Here is a 26214-nt window from a genome sequence, read left to right as displayed (position 1 = left end):
TCTCCTGCTGCTGCTGCCCCTTTCCCAGTAATAACCTGGATATCCCAAGAAAGCCTAACCAGCTCATAGCATGCGAGGCAAAGCAGATGATTCTAAAAATACAGAGAATGCAAACACGAGGCCGGCCTGAGAATAGAAGCAAGTGGCATGGGCCGTCGTGGTTGGCATATTCCCCGCGATAGCCGGGTTTCCTCTTTCAAAGCTGGGGACGGACAGGCATTCGTTGGGATCCTTCCTCACTCGATGGCCTCGCCTTCTGCCAAGGCCTCAGAGCAGCTGACGCTAAGCCCAGGGTCTCCGAGTGAGGAGGAAGGCAGGCACCTGGGGAGGGGCGGTTAGGAGTGTTACAGGACTGGAAGTCCATCACTGAAGGTATAAAGCTCCTGGGGCATGTTTGGCATGAGCATACGGCCTCCAGTTGGCTTTGCACATTGTGTTCGCAGGTGTGCTAACAAAACGTTTGATGTGGCTATCCAAAAAGATCTTGCATTCTCAAACACCTGCTATCGGCCATGTGTATCGGGTAGGTTCATGCACAAGAGTACCAGAATCAGCCACGGTTCCTTTCTGCATTTACACACAGTAACTGAAAACTATGTTTACTGAGTGAATTGATACTTTTTCAGTGTCTTTAAGATGCTAAACTGAGCCTGGGCTTTAATCGAAGTTCTGCCCTCATCCTTTTGCAATGCCAAAATGTGCTGCAAGTACATATTTCAAGTAGTTTCCAGGTTGGATAAGATTTGTTCTTTCCACCCCCAAAAGGAAGTATTTTTTCACACAATGCATAGTTAAATTGTGGAACTCCCTGCCCCAGAATGTGGTGATGGCTGCCAGCTTGGAGGGCTTTAAGAGGGGAGTGGACATATTCATGGAGGAAAGGGGTATTCATGGCTATTCGTTAGAATGGATACTAGTCATGCTGCATACCTGTTCTCTCTAGTATCAGAGGAGCATGCCTATTATTTTGGGTGCGGTGGAACACAGGCAGGATGGTGCTGCTGCAATTATCTTGTTTGTGGGCTTCCTAGAGTCACCTGGTTGGCCACTGTGTGAACAGACTGCTGGACTTGATGGGCCTTGGTCTGATCCAGCAGGGCCTTTCTTATGTTCTTATGTTCTTAAACTTCGATACTTTGCATTAGGTGAGGGATGACTTTGCTGGGGTAAAGTTTAAGTGCCGGATCTATAAGAAATCCTCCCCTGGTAGAATAAAATCTCATGATAGCTCCTAAAATCTTTAAGGCTGATCGAGAGGTGGGCATTCCAATTCAAGGTTTCGCTAAAGGTTATGCCCAAGTATTTAATGGTTTTACATTGCTCAATCCAGGTGCCTTGTATACACCAAGGAAACTTTTTTGGTCTTTTCCTGAAAACCCTTACTTTAGTTTTTGCATAGTTAATTGAAAGTTTTTTTCTTCTTTACAATACGTTTACACACAGTAGTAAACCTACATGCATTAAACCCATGTAAATCTGTGGCGGAGCCTCAATAGAAGGATCCGGTTTCTCGGATTTGCAGTGTGTAGATATGCCAGTAAGCTTGGTTGGTTTGAGTGAAGGACCCGTGTTAGCCAAAGTCCTGTCTAGGCAAGTTAAATCTGCAGTGGTCATCACTCACTCACTCATTCATTCATCCATCACTCACTGCCTGTCGCTCTCACGGGTTGTATTACTTGCTTATATAAGGTGCGGCTTGTTGACCATAGGCTGGATAAATACGGGTGGGTGGCAGAGAGCTCGTTCCTGCCGTTTGGATTTTGATTTTGATACCCAACAGCTTCATTTGTCAGATCAAGTTCTGTTGGCATCTAGGAGCTTGCAGGTTTCTAAGCGAAACAGAGGTCTTCATTCTGCAAGTTGTTCAACTTACACTGTCTTAGTCGTCGGCATCCTAAGTGCTGGTCAGGTGGTGTGAGAGAACAACTATTGGGCTTTGAAACGTAAAGGATATACCTCCCTGAGTATCCCTGTGTGCCAGCTGTGGTTGTTGGTTTTCTATCTTCTCCCATGCTGCCTGGCATCAGTGAGGGCCCGTGTTTTCTTGATGCTTGCTTTGTGGAACAGGCTCCCCAAGTAGGTGACGGCGACTCTGTGCAAAAGTTGGAAACTTTTAGGAGGTGTTATAAGGGTATTTTAGAAGAGGGAAGGCAGAATGCTATACCTCAGTCTTGTCAGATCCTGGAAGCTAAGCAGGGTAAAGACTTGGATGTGAGACCACCAAGGAAAGGCTGTGCAGAAGACGGCAATGGCAAACCACCCCAACTTCTTACTTGCCTTGAAAGTCCCTTGCTGGGGTTGCCATAAGTTGGTTGCGACTTGACAGCACTTACATGTATAAGAGTATTTTATGGAGTGTAAGTTACAAGCCCCATGGCACAGAGTGTTAAACGGCAATACTGCAGTCAAAAGCTCTGCTCACGACCTGAGTTCAATCCCGACGGAAGTCGGTTTCAGGTAGCCGGCTCAAGGTTGACTCAGCCTTCCATCCTACCAAGATCAGTAATGCAAGTACCCAGATTGCTAGGGGTAAAGTGTAGACGACTGAGGAAGGCAACGGCAAACCACCCCATAAACATAGTCTACCTTGTAAACGTTGTGATGTGACGTCACCCCATGGGTCAGTAAAGACCTAGCTCTTGCACAGGGGACTACCTTTAAGTTACAGGCATTTTATTTGGGGGGGGGAGGGGAACTGGGCTTTTAATTTAATTATGGATTGTAAGCCACCTTGAGCCATCGGGAAAGAGGATATATTTTAATAACAAAAACAATAAATAAATGCAGTAGGTATTGTGAGGCTTCTTTGAGGCACAAAACGCTCATCCATGGAGGAAGATACCCGCTGCATCTCTGCACGCTCTAGCTGTGCCTCCTTCCAAACAGCCTCTGGTTATTGCTGCGCCTCAGTCTTAGATGTGACTGGGTTAGTCTGCCTCACATCCAATGCAGAGATGCCACAGAATTACTCTGCTTTTAGAGTAGGCTGACCACTCTATCTCTGCATGTGTCTCTGGTCTTGAAGCAGAGCAATGACCTGCAGAAACATAGGGGTGGCAAGATTGAAGCATGCTGCTGGTTTAATTCAGAAACTCAATGGCTGTATGAGGCTGCTTCACACCATGTCAAGACTCTTGGTTCACCTGGCTCAGTACTGTCTGCTCCAAATGGCAGGCCTCTTTTAATACCTTGAATGCATGAACACATGAAGCTGCCTTATACTGAATCAGACCCTCAATCCATCGAAGTCAGTATTGTCTACTCAGATGGGCAGCGGCTCTTCAGGGTCTCAGGCAGAGGTCTTTCACATCACCTACTTGCCTAGTCCCTTTAACTGGAGATGCCGGGGATTGAACCTGGGACCTTCTGCATGCCAAGCAGATGCTCTGCCACTGAGCCCCAGCCCCTCCCCTACCTGCTCCCTGAAATCCCCCTTTAGCTGAAGGTGCACGGGACTGAACCTCAGACCTGCATGGTCTCTACCACTGAGCTATGGACTCAAGGCTTTGTACTCCATTAAGCTAAGCCCTCTAGGTTTGCATTGTTTACTTCTCCTGGCATCGGCTTACAGATACTCCAGCGGAGAAGAAAGGTCTTTCCCAAGACCAGCTCCCCAAAATCCTTTAACTGGAGATGCCAGGGACTGAACCTGAGACCACCCCCCTGCCCCGCATGCAAAGGAGGTGGTCTGCCACAGAGCTCATAGCCTTCTAAATAGGAACATAAGAAGAGCCATGCTGGATCAGACCAAGGCCCATCAAGTCCAGCAGTCTGTTCCCACAGTGGCCAACCAAGTGTCCCTAGGAAGCCCACAAGCAAGACGACTGCAGCAGCACCATCCTGCCTGTGTTCCACAGCACCCAGTATAATGGGCATGCTCCTCTGATCCGGGAGAGAATATCCTGACTGTCAGAAACCTGTCGTCCCCCCCCCCCCCCGCTGCTTTTTCTCTGGGATTCTCTGTGCTGCTTCCACCCCCGGCCCCTTCCGCCCGGTTGTCTCGGATTCCATTTCCGACCCTCTGTTGCCTCGCAAAGGGCCCGGTTGTCTGCTTCCTTACTTTGTGGCTGCTAAAATGTCGGAGCAAGTTGGCCGCAAGACTCTGCAGAGCTGCACAGCCTCTCCCTGGATTCAGACTCAGTCTCTTTCTCTGTTGTGTGTGTGTGTGTGTGTGTATTGTGAGTCATCCTTTTTAGGCAATCACGCCCAACCCGCAGGCTCCTGTCCAGAGGAACAAACCAGGGTGTGGTTCTTTTGTCTCCCTTTTTCCCAAGAAAGCAGAACAGTCCCAGCTTGTGGGTCCTGTCTGTGCTGAAAGGCAGGACATTGTGGCAGGTTTTTGGGGGGAGGGCGGGTGAGGGGGTTGGATGTGAATCGAGGGTGGGAAAAGAAGAGGGGGGGCGTAAAATGTTTTGGTGCCCTTGCCGCCATATCGTGAAATCCTCTTGTACATGATACAAATGTACATTGTTGCCAGTTTCAGGGGATAAGAGATGCCCCCCTCGAAACTCTGATCATTGAGGGAGGGGCTGTGGCTCAGCTGCAGAGCTCTTGCTTTGCGTCCAGAAGATTTTCGGTTTGATCCCTGGATTTTGGCTCTTGGCTCTTTTTTAGAAGGCTCCTCCCAATTCATAGCAAACAATGCTGAGCAAGATGTAAAGCGGCTTTAGACTTGGCATCTGTGGGACAGGATAGAGGTTAAGTCTGTTTTCTTTGTTTCTGGCTTAGCTGAAGATTACGTCATGGGGAATTGGCTGAGTTAGGTATATCTTACCCATTGGGATGGGGGAGTATGGCTCAGTGGAAGAGAGGGTTGCCAGCTTGGGGTTGAGAAATATCTGGAGATTTGGGGGGAGGACCTTGGAGAGGGCAGGGTTTGGGCAGGGGAGGGACCTCAGCATGGTGCAGTGACATAGAGTCCACCCTCCAAAGCAGCCATTTTCTCCAGGGGAACTGATCTCCGTAGTCTGGAGGTCAGTTGTAAAAGAAGGTGATCTTCATGCCCCACTCGGAAGCTGGCAACCCTAGTGGTAGATAGGGTTGCCAACTCTGGGTTGGTCAATTCCTGGAGATTTAGGGTGGAACATTGGGAGGGCTGAGTCTGGGGAGGGGAAGGAGCTCAGCTGGGTATAATTCCACAGAGCCCTCTCTCCGATGCAGCCATTTTCTCCAGGGGAACTGATTTCTGTAGTCTGGAGATCAGTTGTAATTCTGGGGGATCTCCAGGTCCCACCTGGTGGATGGCAACCCTAATGGTAGAGCATCTGCTTGACATGCGGAAGGCCCCAGGTGTCTCCAGCTCAAAGCGTTCAATAGTAGCTGATGTGGAAGACCTCTACTTGAGACCCTGGAGAGCTGCTGCTGGTCAGAGGATCATAGAATCATAGTTGGAAGGGACCGCCAGGATCATCTAGTCCAACCCCCTACACAACGTAGGGAATTCACAATTACCTCCCCCCCACACCCCCAGTGAACCCTACTCCATGCCCAGAAGATGGCCAAGATGCCCTCCCTCTCATCATCTGCCCAAGGTCATAAGAATCAGCATTGCTGACAGATGGCCATCTAGCCTCTTCTTAAAAACCTCCAGGGAAGGAGCTCTTACTACCTCCTGAGGAAGCCTGTTCCTCTGAGGAACCGCTCTGTTAGAAAATTCTTCCTAATGTCTAGACGGAGACAAGATAGATGGGTCTGACTGAGAATAAGACGTGTTGTGTGTGCACTAGCTAAAAATACAGGAATGTGTTTTGGAGGGCCCGTGGCTCAGTGGTTTCAGCATGTGGTTTTCATGCTGAAGCTCTCTGTGTTATCGCTTGCAACATCAAGTCTCTCTGTCTTCTCCAGAGCTGATTTATTTGTTTGCAAGCCCCTCCTGACCCAGGGAGCTTCCTTACCTCTTTTGCTTATGAAACGGAGTAAAGGGCAGCATAGGCTATAAAAACAACAATTAGTTATGCTAGTAAAAAAAGTCTCAAGGTCAATCACTGGTACCTCCCTTTCAAATGATCTTGGGTAGGATGAAAATCTCTGCCTGGGGCCTTGAAGGCGCTTTAGGTCAGTTGTGGAATATGCTGATGGTTCCTTCTCCAGCATCTCGGTTGAAAAGAATGATCTTGGGTAGCAGTGGCAGATCCCCACCTGAGGATATGGAGAAGCGTTGTCACAGTAGACAGTGCTGGGTAGGGTTGGCAACCTCCTTGTGGGACTTGGAGATCTCCCAGAATCACAACAGATCTCTAGATTGCAGAGATCAGTTCCCATGGAGAAAATGGCAGTTTTGGAGGACAACCTCTGTGTCAATATACACTGCCAAGATCCCTCCCCTTCTCAAACCACAACCTCACCAGGGTCCACCCCCAAATCTCCAGGAATTCCCCAACCCAGAGTTGGGAACCCTAGCAATGGGTCAGCAGCATCTTGGCTGGTGAGGGGAAGAAGATTCCTCAGAGAAGATCAGTGGCCATGGCTCAGTGGAAGAGGATCTGGCTTGGCATGCCAAAGGTCCCTGGTTCAATCCCCAGCATATCCAACTAAAAAGATGACGTTGCAAGTGATGTGAAAGTCCTTGACATGAGGCCCTGGAGAGCCGCTGCCGGTCTGATTAGAAGAAGAGTTGGTTTTTATATGCAGTGACTGGCTCAAGGGCACCCAGCAGAGCCAGAGAGGTATAGTGGTTAAGAGCAGTGGTTTGGAGCGGTGGATTCTGATCTGGAGAACCGGGTTTGATTCTCCACACCTCCACATGAGCAGTGGACACTAATCTGGTGAACTGAGTTGGTTTCCCCACTCCTCCACATGAAGCCAGCTGGGTGACCTTGGGCTAGTCACAGTTCTCTTAGAGCTCTCTCAGCCCCACCTACCTCACACGGTGTCTGCTGTGGGGAGGGGAAGGTGATTGTAAGCCAGTTTGATTCTTCCTTAAGTGGTAGAGAAAGTCGGCATATAAAAACCAACTCCTCCTCCTCCTTCATGTGTAGGAGTGGGGAATTGGACCCGGTTCTCCAGATTAGAGTCCACTGATCCTAACCACTACACCACGCTGGCTCTCCAGACTGATCTTGAAAGAACAATGGCCTTGGTACAGGGCCACTTCACATGTTCACACAAGAATGCGGGAGAACAGAACAACCACAAAGGGGAATCTGGAGCCCAGGGCCATTAGGGCTATGGAAATGTTAAGCAGCTTTAGTGCCCCATTTATCTTGCCCATGCATAATGAAATGGATTAAATAAATGACTCAACCACAGGGAAGTTCCACAGTAACAAGTTTCTCCTGCCAGTAATGAAATGTTGCTGTCGTTGGAAACTTCTCAAATGTTTTATCAGTGTAATGCTCATATGTATATTTTGAAGCAGAGTGTTTGCAGTATCCAAGTGGGTGGTTTCTTCTTTCCAGTTAACCATCCACAGGGGGAAAAAAAAAACCAGCCCTAAAACTCGTTCTACCAGAAAGAAGCAAAACTGGTGTGTGACATTTTGCAGCCCTTCTCGAAAAAAGAGAGCCCCGTGTGCATCTTCTGCCGTTCTGGAGAATCCATTTACATTTTTCAATCTCTGAATCTCACGTTTGTGGACACCTGTAGAATTAACATGCACTGACAGTGGATGTAGCGATGATGAGGAACGTAGATGGCTTTAAGAGGGAACTGAGCAGATTAGTGGAGGAGAGGTCCATCAGCAGCTACCAGCCATGGTTACTAAAGGGAAACCTCCACATTCAGAGGCAGCAAACCTCTGCATACCAGTGCTAGGAGGCAACCTCAGGGGAAGGCCTCGTCTTCTAATACCCTGTTGTTGGCCCTCCATAGTAACTGGTTGACCTCTTTGTGAGATGGGATGCTGGACTAGATCATAGAATCATACAGTTGGAAGGGACCACCAGGGTCATCTAGTCCCACCCCCTGCACAATGCAGGAATTTCACAACTACCTCCCCCCCACACACACACCCAGTGTCCCTTACTCCATGCCCAGAAGATGGCCAAGATGCCCTCCTGTTCATGAACTGCCTAAAGGTCATAGAATCAGCATTGCTGACACTGGAACACTGGTATTTTCCAGCAGTGCTCTTCTCATGCTGTTTTGTAACATCCCTGCTGCAAAGAGGTGGATTGTCCTGCAGAACAGAAGTCTAGTGGCATCTGAAACATTTATTTCAACCTGAACTTTTCATTTTTAAATTATTTTTTGACACAATATAAAACTTACAACAAAGAAACACGCAAACTGAAACCACACAACAGTTCTACCTATCAATACAAATTTAGTTATCCCATTAGAATGTAATTATTCTGTATAATAGCACTAAACTGAACTTTTGTGAGGCAGTGCTTACGTCTTCAGGGCCAATTACACGGGTTGAGAAGTTAAGGCAGAGGGTTGATTCTGTCATTTGAAATGTAGATTCACAATGTGTGTGTGTGGGGGGGGGGGAAGTAGAGAGTATATAAATGGTATATTAGCCTTGACAGCTAAATGGAACTTCCGCATTCAGGAGCAGTATACCTCTGAATACTAGATCCTGGGGACATACACTGAGGGATGGTCATCTCCTTCAAGATCTGGCTGGTCAGTCATTGCTGGAAACCAGATGCTGAATTAGATAGACCTTCTCTCTCAGGTAACCAACCTCAAGGTGGGACCTGGAGTTCTCCCAAAGTTACCACTGGTCTCTAGACTACAGAGATCAGTTCCCTTGGAGGAATTAGCAGCTTCAGAGGGGAAATTGTATAGTATCATATCCCTGGTGAGCTCCATCCCTTCTCCAAACCCCACCCTTCCAAAGCATGTCCTCCAACTCTGTGGGGAATTTCCTGTGCCAGAGTTGGTAACCCAACCTCTGTCTGGTCCAGCAGGGCTCTTCTTATGTCATGTAAATCGAAATGGATTCCAAATAAACTAGAAACGTGCAGTCAAATAATTGTTGAGTAAGCTCAAAACTAAAGTGTTAATGTGAACCCTTCCATTTGCTTCCTGGCCCTGGTGAGTTCTGACTGTCACATGTAGCCCCTCTATACCTTCTTTGCTTTGGGGACTTGTCACAGTCCTGAACCTGCCCCACAAAGCCAGAGCCAATCATGCTGATTACTTGGTTCTTCCCTCACAGAAGCTGGATTGCAGACATTCCAACAGCATTGTCCCTTGAACAACTGGAATGTTTGCGAACGTTACATGTGGTTGCATTGCCTCTGCCAACTGAAGTCAGGGGCTTTCGCTGCCAGTGGTGTAGCTGTGCTATAGGAAGTCAGGATTGCTCTACATAGGGTTGCCAACCTCCAGGCACTAGCTGGAGATCTCCTGCTATGACAACTGGTCTCCAGCCGATAGAGATCAGTTCACCTGGAGAAAATGGTCGCTTTGCCCATTGGACTGTATGGCATTGAAGTCCCTCCCCTCCCCAAGCCCCGCCCTCCTCAGGCTCCACCCCAAAAACCTCCGGCAGTGATGAAGTGGTGAAGAGGGACCTGGCAAAAACATTTCTGCAGGGTTCTGTTCTCAAGTGACCATGGGAACAGATCTACTAGGTGCTGTTTTCCAGAATGGGGCTTGCTTCTAGTTCTTAACCAGGAACTACTCAATACTTGAGGGTAGCATTGCCAACGTTTGGGATTATTTTTTTTACCTTGTATTACGTTAATGGAGATGTCCAGATGTGTATTATATAATAATTATATAATAGTTTTATGTATGACCACTGAGGAAGGCCGAAACGCGTCTGGTCTTAGTTTGGTCATTGTATAGATATAAATCAACTGTGAGTAGGCCCTGTGTTTTTAATATAATTGTGCACCATATTAATAAAACAGACATATTTGTTGATATTTTAATAGTGTTTAGCTCAACCCCTTTGGTTTCGGTCAACCTTAGTTGGGGCCTGGAGGTCATCACAGCTGATCTCCAGACAATAGAGATCAGTTCCCCTGGTGAAATTGGCTGCTTGGGAGAGTGGGAGCTAAGGCATTGTACCCTACCGAGGGTCCCTCCCCTCCCCAAACCCCCAAGGCTCCACTCCAAAATCTCCAGGTATTTCCCAACCCAGAACTGGCAACCCTACTTGAGAGGAGCAGGGCGGGGTAGAAGAAGGAGGGAGAGAGACTTTTTAAAAGGAAACACCATCAAGCCGAGACACTTCTATTGTCTCGATGAGCCTCGGAGTTAAACTGCCTTTACAGCAAAGAACCACAAAGCAGTGGATTCAACTTTGGGCTCCCAGTTGTACCTTTTGTGGTTTGCTGGGAGAGAAAAGAGCTGGAAGGATTCACCGCAGGGGTCTGGAAGGACGAACAATCAGCGTTTCTCTGGCTCAAATTTTAGGGGACTTGTTTTTTTGGAAAGAAGGAATCCATTGTGTGTGTGTGTGTGTGTGTTTTGCCCCTCCCCCAGCAGTTAGGAAGTTCCCAGGGCAGCTGCCACGGCATCTGTTTCCTTGGGAGGGGAGCGCATTGGCGTGTGGGTGAGATCTGCTTAGGCATATATCCCTGCTGAGAAGGGCCAGCAGGAGAGCTCTGGACAGACGCTGCTAGTCTACGAAGCAACATCTGCTTCCTCTGAAAGAACACACATCTCTTTCTCTTATTCACTCTCTCTCTCACACACACACAAACACAGCACCTTCTTCCAACCAGCTGCAAAGCTCAGACCTCCATTTCCTTTGTTGGCCCCCTAGAAGAAGAGTTGAGTTGTTGCTTTTATATGCCGACTTTCTCTACCACTGAAGGAAGACTCAAACCGGCTTACAATCTCCTTCCCTTCTCCTCCCCGCAACAGACACCCTATGAGGTAGGTGAGGCTGACACAGCTCTAAGAGAATTGTGACTAGCCCAAGGTCACCCAGCTGGATTCATGTGTAGGAGTGGGGAAACCAACCCATTTCACCAGATTAGCCTCCGCCGCTCATGTGGAGGCGTGGGGAATCAAACCCGGTTCTCCAGATCAGAGTCCATCACTCCAAACCACTGCTCTTAACCACTACGCCACACTGGCTCTCTATAACCCCCCTGAACCTCTAGCACCCCCCATACATGCTTATGTTGTAGCCTGCAGCCACCAGCCATCTCTGGCCATCGATTTTCTAACCATCCAAGCATCTTCACCACTGCTCGAGAAGTATGCACTTACTTTCAGTGCTCATTGGAAAGTTATACAAAATACAGGGTTGCCAACCTCAAGGTGGTGGCTGGAGATCTACCACTAGTACAACTGATCTCCAGGTGGCAGATCAGTTCCTCAGGAAAAAAAATGGCTGCTTTGGAAGGTGAACTCTATGGCATTAGAATCATAGAATCATAGAGTTGGAAGGGACCACCAGGGTCATCTAGTCCAACTCCCTGCACAATGCAGGGAATTCACAACTACTTTCCCCCCACACACACCCCTAGTGACCAGAAGATGGCCAAGATGCCCTCCCTCTCATCACCTGCCTAAGGTCACAGAATCAGCATTGCTGACAGATGGCCATCTAGCCTCTTCTTATATGTACTAAATCTCATTATATCCCATTTAAGTCCCTCCCCTTCACAAATCCTGCCTTCCTCAGGCTCCACCCCCTAAAATCTCTAGGTATTTCCCAACTTGCAGCTGGCAACCCTACATCTTGGCAACCCTACAACCTTAACGTGCAGTTGGTATGTGCCCAAATCCTATTATGCTGTTTTATGTGCCTCTTGGGTTGTGCGATACCACAAAAGCCAGTGTGGTATGGTGGTTAAAATGCTGGGAAACACAGGTTCGGATCTGTACGCTGCCATGGAAACTTGCTGGGGGACCTTGGGCCAGCCTAGCCGACCTCACAGGGTAGTTGTGAGGATGAAATGGAGGAGAAAGTTGTAAGCTGCTTTGGGTTCCCGCTGGGGGAAAAGGCGGGGGGAAATGAAGTAAAAATATATATTTGAAAATCTACTCTTTATTTGTGTATTGGTCTTTCCACAACTGGCGTCTTCCCTGCCAGTCCTTCATCCTAAAAGCAATGTCATGTACAACTACGGTTACCAACACCAAGTGGGGAAATTCCTGAAGATTTGTGGGTGCAGCCTAGAGAGGGCAAGGTTTGGGGGAGAGGAGGGACCTTAACAGAGTATAATGCCATATAGTCCATCCTCCAAAGCAGCCATTTTCTCCAGGGAAACTGATCTCTGTGGGCCGGACATCAATTGTAATAGCCTGAGGTTGGCAACCTTATGTGTTGAGCCAACAGGAAAGGCAGGGTATAAATATTTTAATTAATAAATAAATGGTGAAAACTTTGAGCTAAATTAACAAATGTGGCACCGGGGTGGGTGAGGATTGCTTACTAGCACGGCTGGAACTTGTGCCTGGACTTCTTTGATATCGTGGTGTGGATTTAGTATTTGACGTTATTGTATTTGGTGCTGAATGTCACAAACCATCTCGAAGGCCTTCAGTCAAAAAGGTGTCTATAAATAGATTGAACAAATAAAATAAAATATCCCCCCTCTGTACTAAGGTCCGAAATGACTGTGTTCTGAACAAATAACGCTTTTTCTTATGTCCTGTGAGGGTACAACTTGAGATTTCACGCATTGGGCGGCAGCGGGAAGCTATTTCCCCAGATGGTGAATTCCCCCACATAAATTCTGAGGGGGAAAGTTTGCCTTGCACTAAAAACGAGATTATTGAATCCAGTCCTTAGTTTCAGAGGCGTCATGGGGCTTTTATGTGTGTATCTCTCAACAGCCTTGTGAAAGAGGTTGTTGTGATCTCCATGTTATATATTCATTTTATGGTTTGGTACCATCCTGTCTTTTGCAATTAAAAATCATGGTGCTCAGGACATCAAGGAACAATTGCTCTTTTGTTCAGAAATAGCAGAGGAGGCGGACAGTTGGCTTCTTAACACGTTTGCTCAGAAGTAAGTCCCACTGAGTTCCATGAACTTTACTTCCTGGTAAGGGGCCCAAATGTACATTAATTTGTTTGGTTGACCTGGTGTGGAAGAACATTGACTGTGTTGTGTTATAAAAGTATGTATTTTCCTGAGAGCTCCCGTGGTGTAGTGGTTAAGAGAAAGAGCTATGGCCACTGGTTCGAATCCAACCACTGTGACAAACTTACAGAGCAATGCTAGGCAAACCTCTCATCTGCCATATGGAAATAATAATACCAGCTCTACAGTACAGGGCCCTGTAAGGCTTCCAGCAAGATAATGTTATTATCACTCTTCAGCAAGGCTGTGCTAGGTAAAAACCAGTTTTGTCACTTGGTACTAGTAGCTCGCTGTACACAGCACTGATTGGACAGTGGCTGTACCCTCACAAACCCTGCAGTTTTACAACTTTGGTGTTTTTAAAAAATAAAGCAACAAATTAAGGATTACGTAAATAACCACTTGGGCAGTATTTGGAAAAGATAGCTGACACACGAGAAGCATAAGGGAAGAGAAACAGACAACTCAACCAGTGTTGGAAACAATGGCAGTACATCTGTTTGGTCTGGTGTGAAGGCTAGGGGAAGTTTGGCTAACATAATAGAATGCTATTCTGCCCAGTTTGGTACATTGATCTTCCTATATGCCATTCCCTGCCCATAGAAAACTTACATCTGAAGAGAGGGGAGTTCCCATCTAGCTTTTTGCCTGAAATGCTAGTTTTCTATGTCCGGGTTTTTTGAAAGGAATGAATGAAGTATGAACATCAAACCGGATGGATCATAAAAGACATAATGCTACAGCAATGTTGTAAAGCTTATGTACAGGGCCGGAGTCGGCATACCTTCAGGTGGGGCAGCTGCCAGGGCCCAGAGTTTCTGGCAAGGTCCACAGCTGCTGGCACCCCACTTGCTAGTGCTGAACCACCCATGCTTCCTCCTGCATGCCCTGCCTGGTGCCACTGGGCAAAGGGCTGCAGGCAGCTGGGAGTATAGGCAATGGGAGCAGAGAAGGGAAGGGTACGTGAGCCGATGGAAGGCATGAAGGGGTGCGGGAGGGAAGGAGAGCACGAGTGCTTGGTGGTGGGCAGAGGAGGGGAAGGGGCCCTGGGAACTGTCTGCCCGGGCCCCTGAAAACCTGGAACCAGTCCTTCTTATGTAATACCAATAAACGATTTGAGGGAGGGGCCGTGGCTCAGTGGTAGAGCATCTGCTTGGCATGCAGAAGGTCCCAGGTTCAATTGCCAGCATCTCCAGTTAAAGGGACTAGGCAAGTAGGTGATGGGAAAGACCTCTGCCTGAGACCCTGGAGAGCTGCTGCCGGTTTGAATAGACAATACTGACTTTGATGGACCCAGGGTCTGATTCAGTATAAGGCAGCTTCATGTGTTCATGTGATTTGGGTAATTGCATGCAGAAGCCCAGTTTGCCCAACATTCAGTGTACACATGAAGCTGCCTTATACTAAATCAGACCCTTGGTCTATCAAGGTCAGTAATGTCTACTCGGACCTGCAGTGGCTCTCCAGGGTCTCAAGCTAAGGTCTTTCACATCGCCTGGTCCTTGTAACTGGATATGCCGGGGATTGAAACTGGGACCTTCTGCATGCAAAGCAGATGCTCTAGTCCCTGAGCCGCTGCTCCTCCATTTCCTCCCAATGTCATTGGCAATGCCAGACTGACTCCTTGTGTTGGTAATAAATTCAGGAGTCCTAAGCACGTCATCCGGGAGGGGTGTCCCATGATCCTTTGCAGCATCCTGGGCCGTGGCAACCCGGTGATTCCCCTTGCTGAATCTACTGCTAAATTTGGAAAATAGAGAGCTGTGGCCTCTCTCATCCACCCCCCACTCTTGCCATAAAGAGCTAGACTCCAGGTGTGCTGTGGAGGAGGCTGGGAAATTGTGTGTGTGTGTGCGCGCACACACACTGGAAGGAAGTCAGTAGTGTGGAAAAGGGGTGGAAGCTGAAGCCGCTTCGTGTTCCAGTTCAATATCCAGACAGTCTGCCTTCTGGTGGATCCAGCAGTGGATTAAACTGTATATGGTGGAAACCTTTAGGTTTGCAGCCATAATTTCTGCTTAAGCATCCGGCTGCTTTTCTTTTCACCTGTAGGGTTTTAAAATCGTGTTTGGACAGCTGTTGGCATTGTACCACGCTTTACACACACACATAGAGAAACCGAGTAACCATTTTATTAATATAAGAGAGGACTCTGATCGTGTACACTGAAGTCACGCCGGGGAGGGAAACCAAACCTCTCTCGTTTGCTGGAACAGCAAAACCCTGCCAGGCATCCGTGAAAAACAGCTGGGCCTTGCAAGGCAGAATGTTTTGCTGTTGTGAAGATTTCCCCCCAAATTCTTTGTTTCGTTGCCAGTTTAAAGGGGGAGGGGAGAGAAATCCCGCTGAAATCAGCCACATCCCCACCACGCCTGTCTTTGCGTCGGCAGATCTCGTTTTCCAGGGTGTAGCTCCTTCTATCCGGCAAACCCTAGATTGTTATCAGTTTAACTAGACTCCCGGGCGAAGTTTGCAAAATCTTAGGCTCGGGTTCAACTCTGACCGAAATAGCTCCTGATTGAAAGTAATTTCCGACGACCAGTCCCGGGGTTTCTCCCTCTTCTCTCTCTCTCTTTTTAAAATATTTCACAGGGGATGAACTGAAGGATGGCTAACCAGCAAGATAAACAGCGCTCCTTCCTCGCCCTGCCCACATTCAGAGAATATTTCCCCCCTTGTGGAATGTAAGGTATTGCCACATTCCGAAGGGGGGTTGAGCATTCCCATGAAACCAGGTGACAAGGATTGCCCCAGGGGATACGGCCCTTGAACAGCTATATTGACAGCCTGCAATTCAACAGGTGCAGTTTTCACTCTGCATAGAAATGCATTGGCCGGGGGGGGGGAGTTTAAGTAATAGAAGCAGAGGACAAGGTTGCCTATTGTGGCGGTGACTTGAAGCTGCTTCTAGGGGATGTGGTTGCATGCCCTGCACTTGAAAAACGCAACCCCCTCAACGTTATAGCTTGCCTTACAAAGCACATTTTCACCTTTTAGAGGTCATAATCTGCGTAGCGCAATATCTGGCTCCCCGTATAGTAAAGTGATCGGGGGGGAGGGGGATAATTTCCACCACATTCCTTCACTGTTGTGAGATCCAGTTCCCAGAGACGGTAAAAATACACTCAGACAAGTATCCCCTTGGCCTGTAAGATGCAGTCTCAGACGCAAACTCTTCTTCGGTTTGCTTCGATTTTGGCCCTTTCTGCCTTTGAGCAGAGGTGAGGGTTTCTTGTTGTGCGTCAGAGTGGAAGACTCCCAACCCATGAAGGGGAGGGGGAAATAATACAGTTAAAATAGAGTAGCTGAAGAAGGTTTGGAGCCTGGGCCAATAACTCCATTTGTACACTCCATCTGCCAAATTCCAGGTATTTCGAAAAGTACCCTAAGGTGTCCCCTCAAAGATATTTTCAGAGACTGCTCATAGGCTTTCGAGATTTTTTCCTTCACCCATTGGGGCTAGTATCTTGATTTTTTAAAAAAAAGAAACCTGATATTTTCAGGATGCCATTTTCTAGCCTTGCAGATTGTTCTCAGCCCTGGGACATAAGCAGAGCACAGCTGGATCACACCCCCTCACCCCGAGGGTCCATGTAGTCCAGAATTCTGTTTCTAACAGTGGCAGGACAGATGCCTTTGGGAAGTCCGCCTGCAGGGCACGAACTGGACAACTTTCCTGTATTGTTTCTCCCTGGTGACCAGGGTAGACTGCCTCTAAATATGGAGGTACCATTTGACTATTATGGCCATCAGTTGATTTATCCCCCATGCTTTGGAGTGGTGGACTCTGATCTGAAGAACTGGGTTTGAGTCCCCACTCTTCCACATGAGTGGCAGACGCTAATCTGGTGAACTGAATTTGTTTCCCCACTCCTACACGTGAAGCCAGCTGGGTGACCTTGGGCTAGTCACAGTTCTCTCAGCCTCACAGGGAGTCTGTTGTGGGGAGGGGAAGGTGATTGTAAGCCGGTGTGATTCTTCCTTAAGTGGTAGAGAAAGTAGGCATATAAAAACCAACTCTTCTTCTTTTTCTTTTTTGAATTATCTGCGAATCAGAGACCCAGTTTTCTAGTACATTGTCCCAGTTTTGCCTTTTGGGGACAATTTGGGGGATGACTTCTGTGCATTGCTGGCATTGTCCTCCCCTCCCTCACAGTTCCAGAAGTCAGATCTTTAGGGAGTAGGTGGTTACCTCATAGCCCCAGGACTTATCTGGGTTGGTGCCTGCTCATGAGCGCTCAGGTTCTACGCAATCCACAGCCCTGCCATTTCACACCCTGCCCACTGCGGAGGTGTATTTGGAACTGCTGCCAACATCTAATTAAAACAGCTGTTATGTTCTCAGGAACATAAGAAAAGCCACGCTGGATCAGACCAAGGCCCATCAGGTCCATCAGTCTGTTCACACAGCGGCCAATTAGGAACCCCACAAGACTGCAGCAGCATTATCTTGCCTGTGTTCCACAGCACCTAATATAACATTACCAGCATTCGCTTCCTGGTCTTTTAAACGTTGCAAACTAAAGGGCATAGGTGAAGAGTCTTCAGCAATGTGATGGGGAGAAGAAGAAGAGTTAGCTTTTATATGCCGACTTTCTCTACCACTTAAGGATCAAACCGGCTTACAATCGCCTTCCCTTCCCCTCCCCGCAACAGACACTCTGTGAGATAGGTGGGGCTGAGAGAGCTGTGACTGGCCCAAGGTCACCCAGCTGGCTTCGTGTGTAGGAGTGGGGAAACCAACCCGGTTCACCAGATTAGCCTCCGCCGCTCATGTGGAGGAGTGGGGAAACCAAACCTGGTTCTCCAGATCAGAGTCCACCGTTCCAAACCACTGCTCTTAACCACTACACTACACTGTTAGGGTGTTTGGCCATGATTCCTTGGCGTGACACTATCATAGTGCTACAGGCATGCCTGCATTTTCATCTGTGAAGCACTGGAGGGTTTGAGGACCACACTAGATATTATGCGGGAAATCAGTTCCTGAATCTCCAGATAGTTCCTTTAAGACTAACACTGGTTTGAGAACATGGTACTGGGGGGGGGGGGTTTGCTATGTGTCCATTTTCTCCATTATAGTTTCCTGCTTTCCTCTGCTGCTATTAGCTGTAGTGGGGGTGTAGGGTTGCCAACTCCGGGTTGGGCAATTCTTGGGGGGTGGGGGGTGGTGGATCCTGGTGAGGACAGGGTTTGGGGAGAGACCGAAGTGGGGTATTATGTCATACAGTGGCGGCCAGGGTGTCCACTTGCCTGATGGCAAGTGGGCCCCTGATGAAGGGGGCCCCCTTAAACATTAGACAATATGTTAAAAATGTTGATGACCTTTTAGTAGCTTGAAAATATAATCGATTTATTTTAAAATATTTAATTTTTTTTTAAAATTAAAAATTCAATTATAACAATCTGCATTTACATTTAGTATCTACTGTATGCTGCCAGTAATATGCACGATGTATGCACACTGTAATTACGAACAGATATACATTTATTTCGCAAAAAAAAATAATTGTACCTTTTTACCACTGATGTATTTTTTGAAAATTTTATTTATTTCTGATAAAAATTAAATGATAGCCCTTACAGTTGTGGGTGGGTCCCCTTTGCCTCCTGGCAACCAATATTTGTAGACCCAGCCCGCCACGGATGTCCTACAGTCTGCCCTCCAAAGCAGCCTTTTCCACCCGGGGAAGCGATTGCTGAAGTCTGGACGACACTTGCAATCCTGGCCCCGCCTGGGGGTGGGCATTGCAATCCAAGGAGCGACGCCCCTTGGGGAAAACGGTGCTGTCCGGTTGAACCGGACAGGGGTCAACCCTTCTCCTCCACCCAGCCTTGACTCAGCTCACCCCCCAGGCCTGCTTCAAGAAAACGCGGGGAGAGCCCCGGTCCCAGATCGCCCGTGTCACGTGCGGATCCGCCGTCGCGGCAGGCCCGGGAGCAAGCAGGGCGGGCAGCTGGCCCCTCGGTATCCCGTCCCCTGCCCAAGCGTCGGAGACGATCATGTTCCCCGCATGACCCGAGCGTGCACGTCTGGAGCTGTTTGCAAGGGGGGAACCTGTCCTTCGCGCCCCGTCGAGGGCTGGCGCGGGGGTGGGCGCGCGGGGGACCGGCAGCGCCCTCTGGCGGCCCCGCGCGGCCGCACAAGGCATGCCTGGGCGATGAGGCAACGTGTCCCGCCCCGCATCGCGCATGCAGCTGCCTTGCATTGAATCGGACCATCACGGTCCATCAAAGTCAGTCTTGTCTACTCAGAGCGGCAGCGGCTCTCCAGGATCTCAGGCGGAGGTCTTTCGTAGCACTTACCTGCCTAGTCTAACTCACTGGTTCCCAACTGGGGGTCTGTGGACCCGCGAGGACTAAATTAAGGTCCGCAAAACAAAGTTATAAACCCATAATAAATTAATATTTTCAATTAAAAGTTCTCTATTATAAAATATATATATTCAAATATTATTCTAAGTTTAATGTTTAACTAACAGTTAGGATTAAAGTTTATTTTCAAATTCCCGGAATTTTTATTGTGAACCTTGGGGTCCCTGCACCGAACAAAAAAGTCCTAGTGGTCCCTGGTCAAAAAAAGGTTGGGAACCACTGCTTTAACTGGAGAGGGCAGGGATTGAACCTGGGACGTCCTGCGCCAAGCGGATGCCCTACCACTGAGCCACGGTCCCTCCACGAGGGATGAAACTCCTTCCTTCTCTGCGATGGGTGCTGGCGGAGCTCTAGGCGCGACTGATTGACCTCGTGAGGTCCCTGCTCATGGGAAACTAGCGTTTCAGGGAGAAGAGTTTTGCTTTTCTTTGCAGATGAACATACAAATATTGTTGAAAAGGTGCCTTTGGCCACCTGCAGTCTGAAGCATTACAGCCCACATGTGTATTTACCACAGGGTTGTCAGGTCCTTCTTTGCCACCGGCGGGAGGTTTTTTGGGTGGAGCCTGAGGAGGGCGGGGTTTAGGGAGGGGAGGGACTTCAATGCCATAGAGTCCAACTGGCAAATCGGCTATTTTCTCCATTTTCTCTTTCGGCTGGAGATCAGTTGAAATGGCAAGAGGACTCTAGCTACTACCTGGAGGTTGGCAACCATAATTTACCATCTCGCTAGAAATTAAGCCAGAAAGGAAAAAATGTGTAAGTTGTGCGGTTGGTAGTGACGGCCTCTTGCAAGGGCAGCTTTAAAAAGAGACATAGAGGAGAAGGACTAACTAAAAGTGCATATAGACCACCCTTCTGCTTCCAGCTGTGGTCACCTTGATGCCTCTGGGAAGCCCCACAAGCCGAGTATGATAACCACGGCTCTTCTTTGTGCCCACTGAGATATAGGCGGCTGCAGCATATGGATGGTCCATTTTTAGTTTTTGTGACATATCAAGTAGGTGTTTACATCTCTCCCCCCCTCCACCTTTGATAAATAAGACTAAGATCCATCTAATTTGATAATGGCCAGTCTGATGCCTCTGGGGAGCGCAGAAGCAGGGTGTGAAGCTAGACTGCCTTTGAAAGTGGAAGTTCTATTTTTACCTATCACTGCTAGTCGCTGTTACTCAAAGCTATCTTCTCTGTCTCATCTGCGTTTTCAGAGAATTACTAACCGCATTGTTCAGTGAAACGAGGAAAACCCCAGCAGAGCGGTGGTGAGGGAAATGAGGAAACGAGGAAAACCATAGTGGTGAGGGAAATGGCATTCTGCACATGCTCGGAGGAAATATAATCTCTGTTGTCGTTTCACGTATTCGAGGGCAGTGCCCTGGAAACAGGCTCTGTGGGTGGAGCACTGGTAGAAACGTAGACCCTACCACTAGTTTGATGTCGTATGTTGTGTCCCTGCATGCCAAGGGGATTTTGTCCCCTGGTGGTCCCTCGTTTCAGAGGACAGAGTTGGGGAAAGTGCCCTCTTTGCATTCCTGCCGGCGTGTGTACCATACTTCACATGCTCGCACTTTGGGAGCGGCCAGCTGGCATGCGCTGTGCTTGGCCAGCACAGAAAACGGAGAGTGTGTAGGCCGGAGCAAGGTAACGGGAATGTCCAACAAATGTGTGTGTGTTGTGAGTTTTAAGGGACATGGTAGCTCTAGTGTTGATGTTTGGGTTGCCCTGTCCTAAAAGCCGGCGTGGTTTACTGGTTAAGAGTGGTGGTTTGGAGCGGTGGACTCTAATCTGGAGAACCGGGTTTGATTCTCCACTTCTCCTGCATTATGCAGGGTGGGTCTGACTAGATGACCCTGGAGGTCCCTTCCAATTCTATGATTCTATGACTAGTTGAAAAGATGTCTTTAAAAGCGGGAACAATATGAAGGTGATCAGCTAAACAAGGCTTTCAGACTAGAGATGAATGACGGAGAGAGCTGCTGCCTCGGTCAGCTTTCTAGAGGCCTCTGACTAATTTCTGGGAACAGGATGTTGGACTAGATGGATCTTCAGTCTGATTCGGAAAGGTAGTGCTGATGTAGTATCCACAGCAGTCATAAGGATATCCCCAGGCTTCCCTCTGGAGAAATGCGAGCTCACATGGAACCTTTCCTAGAATAGGATGGCAGATAGAGCATCGTTTTTTTATGGAGCCAGCTGGTATTTAGTGTAGGAACACTGAAGCTCTCGAGTGGTGCAAAATAGCATGCTGAGGGAACAACGGGGTGCCTTCCTAACCAATCTCCTTTCCCCAAACATATCTTATTTTCTCTCGCCACAATTCTTCTTAGTTCTGTAATGGACTTGGAAATTTCACCCCATGTTGCCAACCAGCTTGAACGCCTACCTTTTGCATCCGTGAGGGCTAGAAACTTATTTGTGGTTTCCTTGAAATGTTTGTAATGGCCTATGGCTAAATGCAAATAAAACCATTCATACCAGCTAGAAACTTTATTTTTAAAAAGAAAAGGAAAACTTGCTCTCTCAAGATTCTAAATTCCACAGCCAATAAAATACTGATTATTATTTTTCTTGCACTTTTATGATCACAGACTTTGGATAACACAGTTGGATAACACAGAAGCCTGTTTATGTTTACCAACCAATGACAAACTTTTCTTTCCTCTTCTAGGTTGAGAAGTTGAAACCAACGTTACCGAAGGATTGGCAAGTGACGAGAAGGGAATTCCTGGGGCGGTTCCTGCCTGGACCAAAGTCCCAGAAAGGTGGGTGGCGGAACGCTGGCTCCACTAGTTCTTGTTTTCTTTTTCTAACAGTTTTCTAACAGTTAGAGCGGTTCCTCAGTGGAACAGTCTTCTTCGGGAGGTGGTAAGCGCTCCTTCCCTGGAGGTTTTTAAGAAGAGGTTGGATGGCCATCTGTCAGCAATGCTGATTCTATTACCTTAGGCAGTTCATGAGAGGGAGGGCATCTTGGCCATCTTCTGGGGAGTAGGGGTCACTGGGTGCGTGTGTGGGAGGTAGTGAATTTCCTGCATTGTCCAGGGGGTTGGACTGGATGACCCCGGTGGTCCCTTCCAACTCTATGATTCTATGAATCCTTTGGAAATGGAACCACCTCCCTCTGGTTTATTCCTTTATTAGATGTTTGTCCCGCTTTTCTTCCATGGGGCTAAACTATACAAATCTCCTTAATTTGCAGAATTCAGATTGCCAAATTCAGCGTTTCTATGCGCTGAATTCATGTTGCCTCTGTGCAGAATGCTTACCCGTTTTTGAGCGTGAAGTATTCAAAACCCAGCCTCTAAATTACCCGTTAGTCAGTTTGTCTGCTTTATCTTTTTCATTTGTTTAAAGATGGAGAAGGAGGAAGAAGAAACCCGGGAGATTTTGCTCCCCGACTGGCAAGGCAGCGGCTCTCAAAGCCTCACCCTCGACCAGACGGACGAGGGTGTGTTTGTGAAACAGGTGAAGGAGGATTCGCCAGCTGGCAAAGCGGGAGTCGTGAAGGAAGGTCAGTGGAGGAGAGGGCTGGGGAGTGGGGCGGGGGGAGAGGAGGGTTGCCAGCTCTGGGTTGGGAAATACCTGGAGATTTTGGGGGTGGAGCCTCAGGAGGATGGAGTTGGGGAGGGGAAGGACCTCAGCAGAGTACGGTGCTACAGAGTCCACCCTCCAAAGCAGCCGTTTTCTCCAGGGGAGCTGATCCTGGTAGTCTGGAGACCAACTGTAATAGTGGGAGATCTTCCGGTACCACCTGGAGGTTGGCAACCCTAGGGGGTAAGCTTGCCGTATCTAAAGCATAGGCTTTGACCTAGAAAGCCCGCTTCTTGAAGATTGGCATTTGTAATCACATGTACAGAGAGCCAGCGTGGTGTAGTGGTTAAGAGCGGTGGGTTGGAGTGGTGGACTCTGATCTGGAGAACAGGGTTTGATTTCCCACTCCTACACATGAAGTCAGCTGGGTAACCTTGGGCTAGTCACAGCTCTCTCAGCCCCACCTACCTCACAGGGTGTCTGTTGTGGGGAGGGGAAGGGAAGGTGATTGTAAGCCGGTTTGATTCTTCTTTAAGTGGTAGAGAAAGCCAACATATAAAAACCAACTCTTCTTCTACAGTCAGCAGGGGTGCCTTATAGCAGGGGGTAGGCAGGAGTTCGTTTGTTTTTAACCAAAGCAGAATTTTGGGGCAAGGAGAACCCAAATGTGTCCCCTTTACCATCTTAGTTCATTGTGCGCTAGTGAATTTTCAATCCCCCCCACCCCAGCCAGCATTGCTTTTGGTATTAAAGTTGGTTGGAAGAAAAATGCAGAGAATATCTGAGCCAAGTGGGATAAGGGGAAGGGACCCATCAGGGTTGGGCTTCCCTCACGTACATGCTCTGCTTTTATTAAAAGGGAGAAATTCTACTGCGCACTTGAGACAGGAATAGGAAGATTCATGTGGGATGGTAGAGTGCCAGGCAACGGAGGGTTAGATTCAGATCCCCATGCAGCTGTGAAGCTCACATGAGACCGGTTGTTCTCTCAGCCTGACTTACACTGCAGGGTTGTTGTGAGGATTGTTGTGAGGGGGGTTAGAGGGATTCATGGAGGACAGGTCTATCAGCAGCCACATTTCGTAAAGGGAACCTCCATATTCAGATGCAATAAATTTCTGAAACCCAGTGCTAGCTGGCAACATCTGGGTAGGGCCTCGGCCTCTGTGCCGTTTATTGCTTCCGCAGGGCAACTGGGTGGCTACAGTGTGAGACTGGGTGCTGGAATAGTTGAAACACTGGTCTGATCCAGCAGTTCTCTTCTTATGATAAGAGAGAGGAGGGGAGATTGACTGTGCCTTACCTCCATAAGGGATCAAAATTATGAATAAATTAAACTGCCTGTGGATCATTACTTCACATCTGGTTTGGCCCTCGGTTATGCCTGATTAATGTACCAAATGTGCTGCCCTAGGATACGGTGTTAAAAACAGGCTGTAGTCCACCAAAGCAGGCTCTAGTCCACCAAAGCTGATGCAGGAATAAAATTCTCTAAGGCCATTTATGCTTGGTAATTAGCAGCGCGTTCTAGGCTGAATTGCCCCCCATTTTTTTTTTTTGAGTTTTTCATGCTGAACTGTCATTCAGGAAGTGACTGTGAAGCCGGCACATACGTGCTTCGCATTTCTTAAGAGCCCCTTTAACGTGACCTTTTGTGTTTGCTCCGCCCCCGCCATGAAGAATCCCCTCAAGGTACCATGCAAAATCACAGCCGCTCGTTAGCTATGCACACGGTGATTGCTAATGGCTATGCAAACAGGAACAAAGGAGCAGGCGAGTGGGGGGTGGAATTTATCCTTTTGCATCGTGACTGTGAATAGGCATTTTAAAGGTTGCATTTAAAAAAAGAGCTTTGAGCGAGCATCAAAATTGACACTGCATAAATGGCCTAGGTCTTAGAGGTGCCACTTTACTCCTGTATATCCCCACTTGTTTAGACGGCTTTAAAAGGGGATTAGATACTTCCTGGAGGATGGATCCATGTTGGTATTCGATGGCCTGTATGGCCGCTTTCCAACTGCATGATCCTACGGTAGGTGTGGCTCTGTCACCCCCTCTATATGAAGCTGCATTCGCCAGAACTCCCTCTTCTGTACAGCTGTTAAAAACGGCCAGCAAGAGAAAAATGGGCAGAGAGTGTAAAACAATATAAATTTAAGATTAAAAGTGAGTCTTCTGTCTGGGATTTTTACATACTTACAGCATACACAGTCCTAGCATAAGAACGTCAGAAGAACCTTGCTAGAAGCCCATCTGACATCCAGCAGTGGCCAACCCACGTATGAGATAAGAACATAAGAAAGGACATGATGGATCAGACCAAGGCCCATCAAGTCCAGCAGTCTGTTTACACAGTGGCCAAACCAGGTGCCTCTAGGAAGCCCACAAACAAGACAACTGCAGCAGCACCATGCTGCCTGTGTTCCCAAGCACCTAATATAATAGGCATGCTCCTCTGATCCTGGAGAGAATAGGTATGCATCATGACTAGTATCCATTTTGACTAGTAGCCATGAATAACCCTCGCCTCCATGAACATGTTCGCTCCCCCCTTAAAGCCTTCCAAGTTGGCAGCCATCACCACATCCTGGGGCAGGCCGTTCTACATGGGAATCCCTCGGTGACGTCAATGGCTTTAAAGAGGGATTATACATATTCATGGGGAGAGAGCTGTCAGTGTTTACTGGCAATTATAACTAAGTAGGCCTTCCATGTTCGGAGGTTGTGTACCTGACTACCAGGGCCAGGGGAGCAAATCAGCAAGAATTTTTTTCTCAATGCCCAGTTTGTGGGCTTCCTGGAGGCAATTGGCTGGCCACTGTTGGAAACAGGATGTTGAACTAGACAGGCCTCGGTGTGTTCTGACCGAGGTCTTCTTATGCCCAGTTTGGAGCACGTGAACATCTTCTTTTTGTTTTTGTGTGTACCTTTTTTTCCTCTTCCCCAGGAGATCAAATAGTGAGTGCCACAATCTACTTTGACAACCTGCAGTCTGGGGAAGTCACGCAGATCCTAAAAAACGTGGGCCACCACACCGTGGGCCTTCGGCTGCAGAGGAAAGGAGACCGGTCTCCATTGCCGGGACAGTCTTGGTCGCATGACGTTTTTACCCCGAGGAGCCCAGAGGTTGTTCTGGTAAGTACATGGCTTAGAGGAGATTGATGGAGCAGGAACCAGGGCTATATACTAAGGAATCTTAGCCCTTGAGAGTCTAGATTCTTCCTCTGACCCTTGGTGTCGTGCGTCAGTCTGTTGACACCTCTTCAGACAAGGAGGAGGGGTCAGCAGGCTGACCCACGACACTTGGTGTTTTGGATAATCCAGACATCCGACCAAGTGTGAACATATAGCTCTTTTTAAGATTGGTG

The 26214-nt window shown here is 48.1% G+C and overlaps 1 protein-coding gene across 3 annotated transcripts in view; it reads left to right on the top strand.

The window, feature by feature from the left end:
* AHNAK (AHNAK nucleoprotein) overlaps positions 1–26214 on the top strand; it is a 71417-nt gene that overhangs the window by 27744 nt on the left and 17459 nt on the right. For all 3 annotated transcript variants that reach the window (XM_056852486.1, XM_056852484.1, XM_056852485.1), the window contains exons 2-4: positions 21987–22080; positions 22670–22826; positions 25794–25981. In XM_056852486.1, the coding sequence (XP_056708464.1) occupies positions 22670–22826; positions 25794–25981 (345 nt within the window). In that variant the 5' untranslated portion in view covers positions 21987–22080. The remainder of the gene's footprint in view (positions 1–21986; positions 22081–22669; positions 22827–25793; positions 25982–26214) is intronic.

This window comes from Euleptes europaea, chromosome 7 (genome assembly GCF_029931775.1).
Source record: "Euleptes europaea isolate rEulEur1 chromosome 7, rEulEur1.hap1, whole genome shotgun sequence".
Lineage (NCBI taxonomy): Eukaryota > Metazoa > Chordata > Lepidosauria > Squamata > Sphaerodactylidae > Euleptes > Euleptes europaea.
The sequence above is the reverse complement of the archived record's forward strand: the minus strand, read 5'-3'. Positions and strand labels throughout refer to the sequence as shown.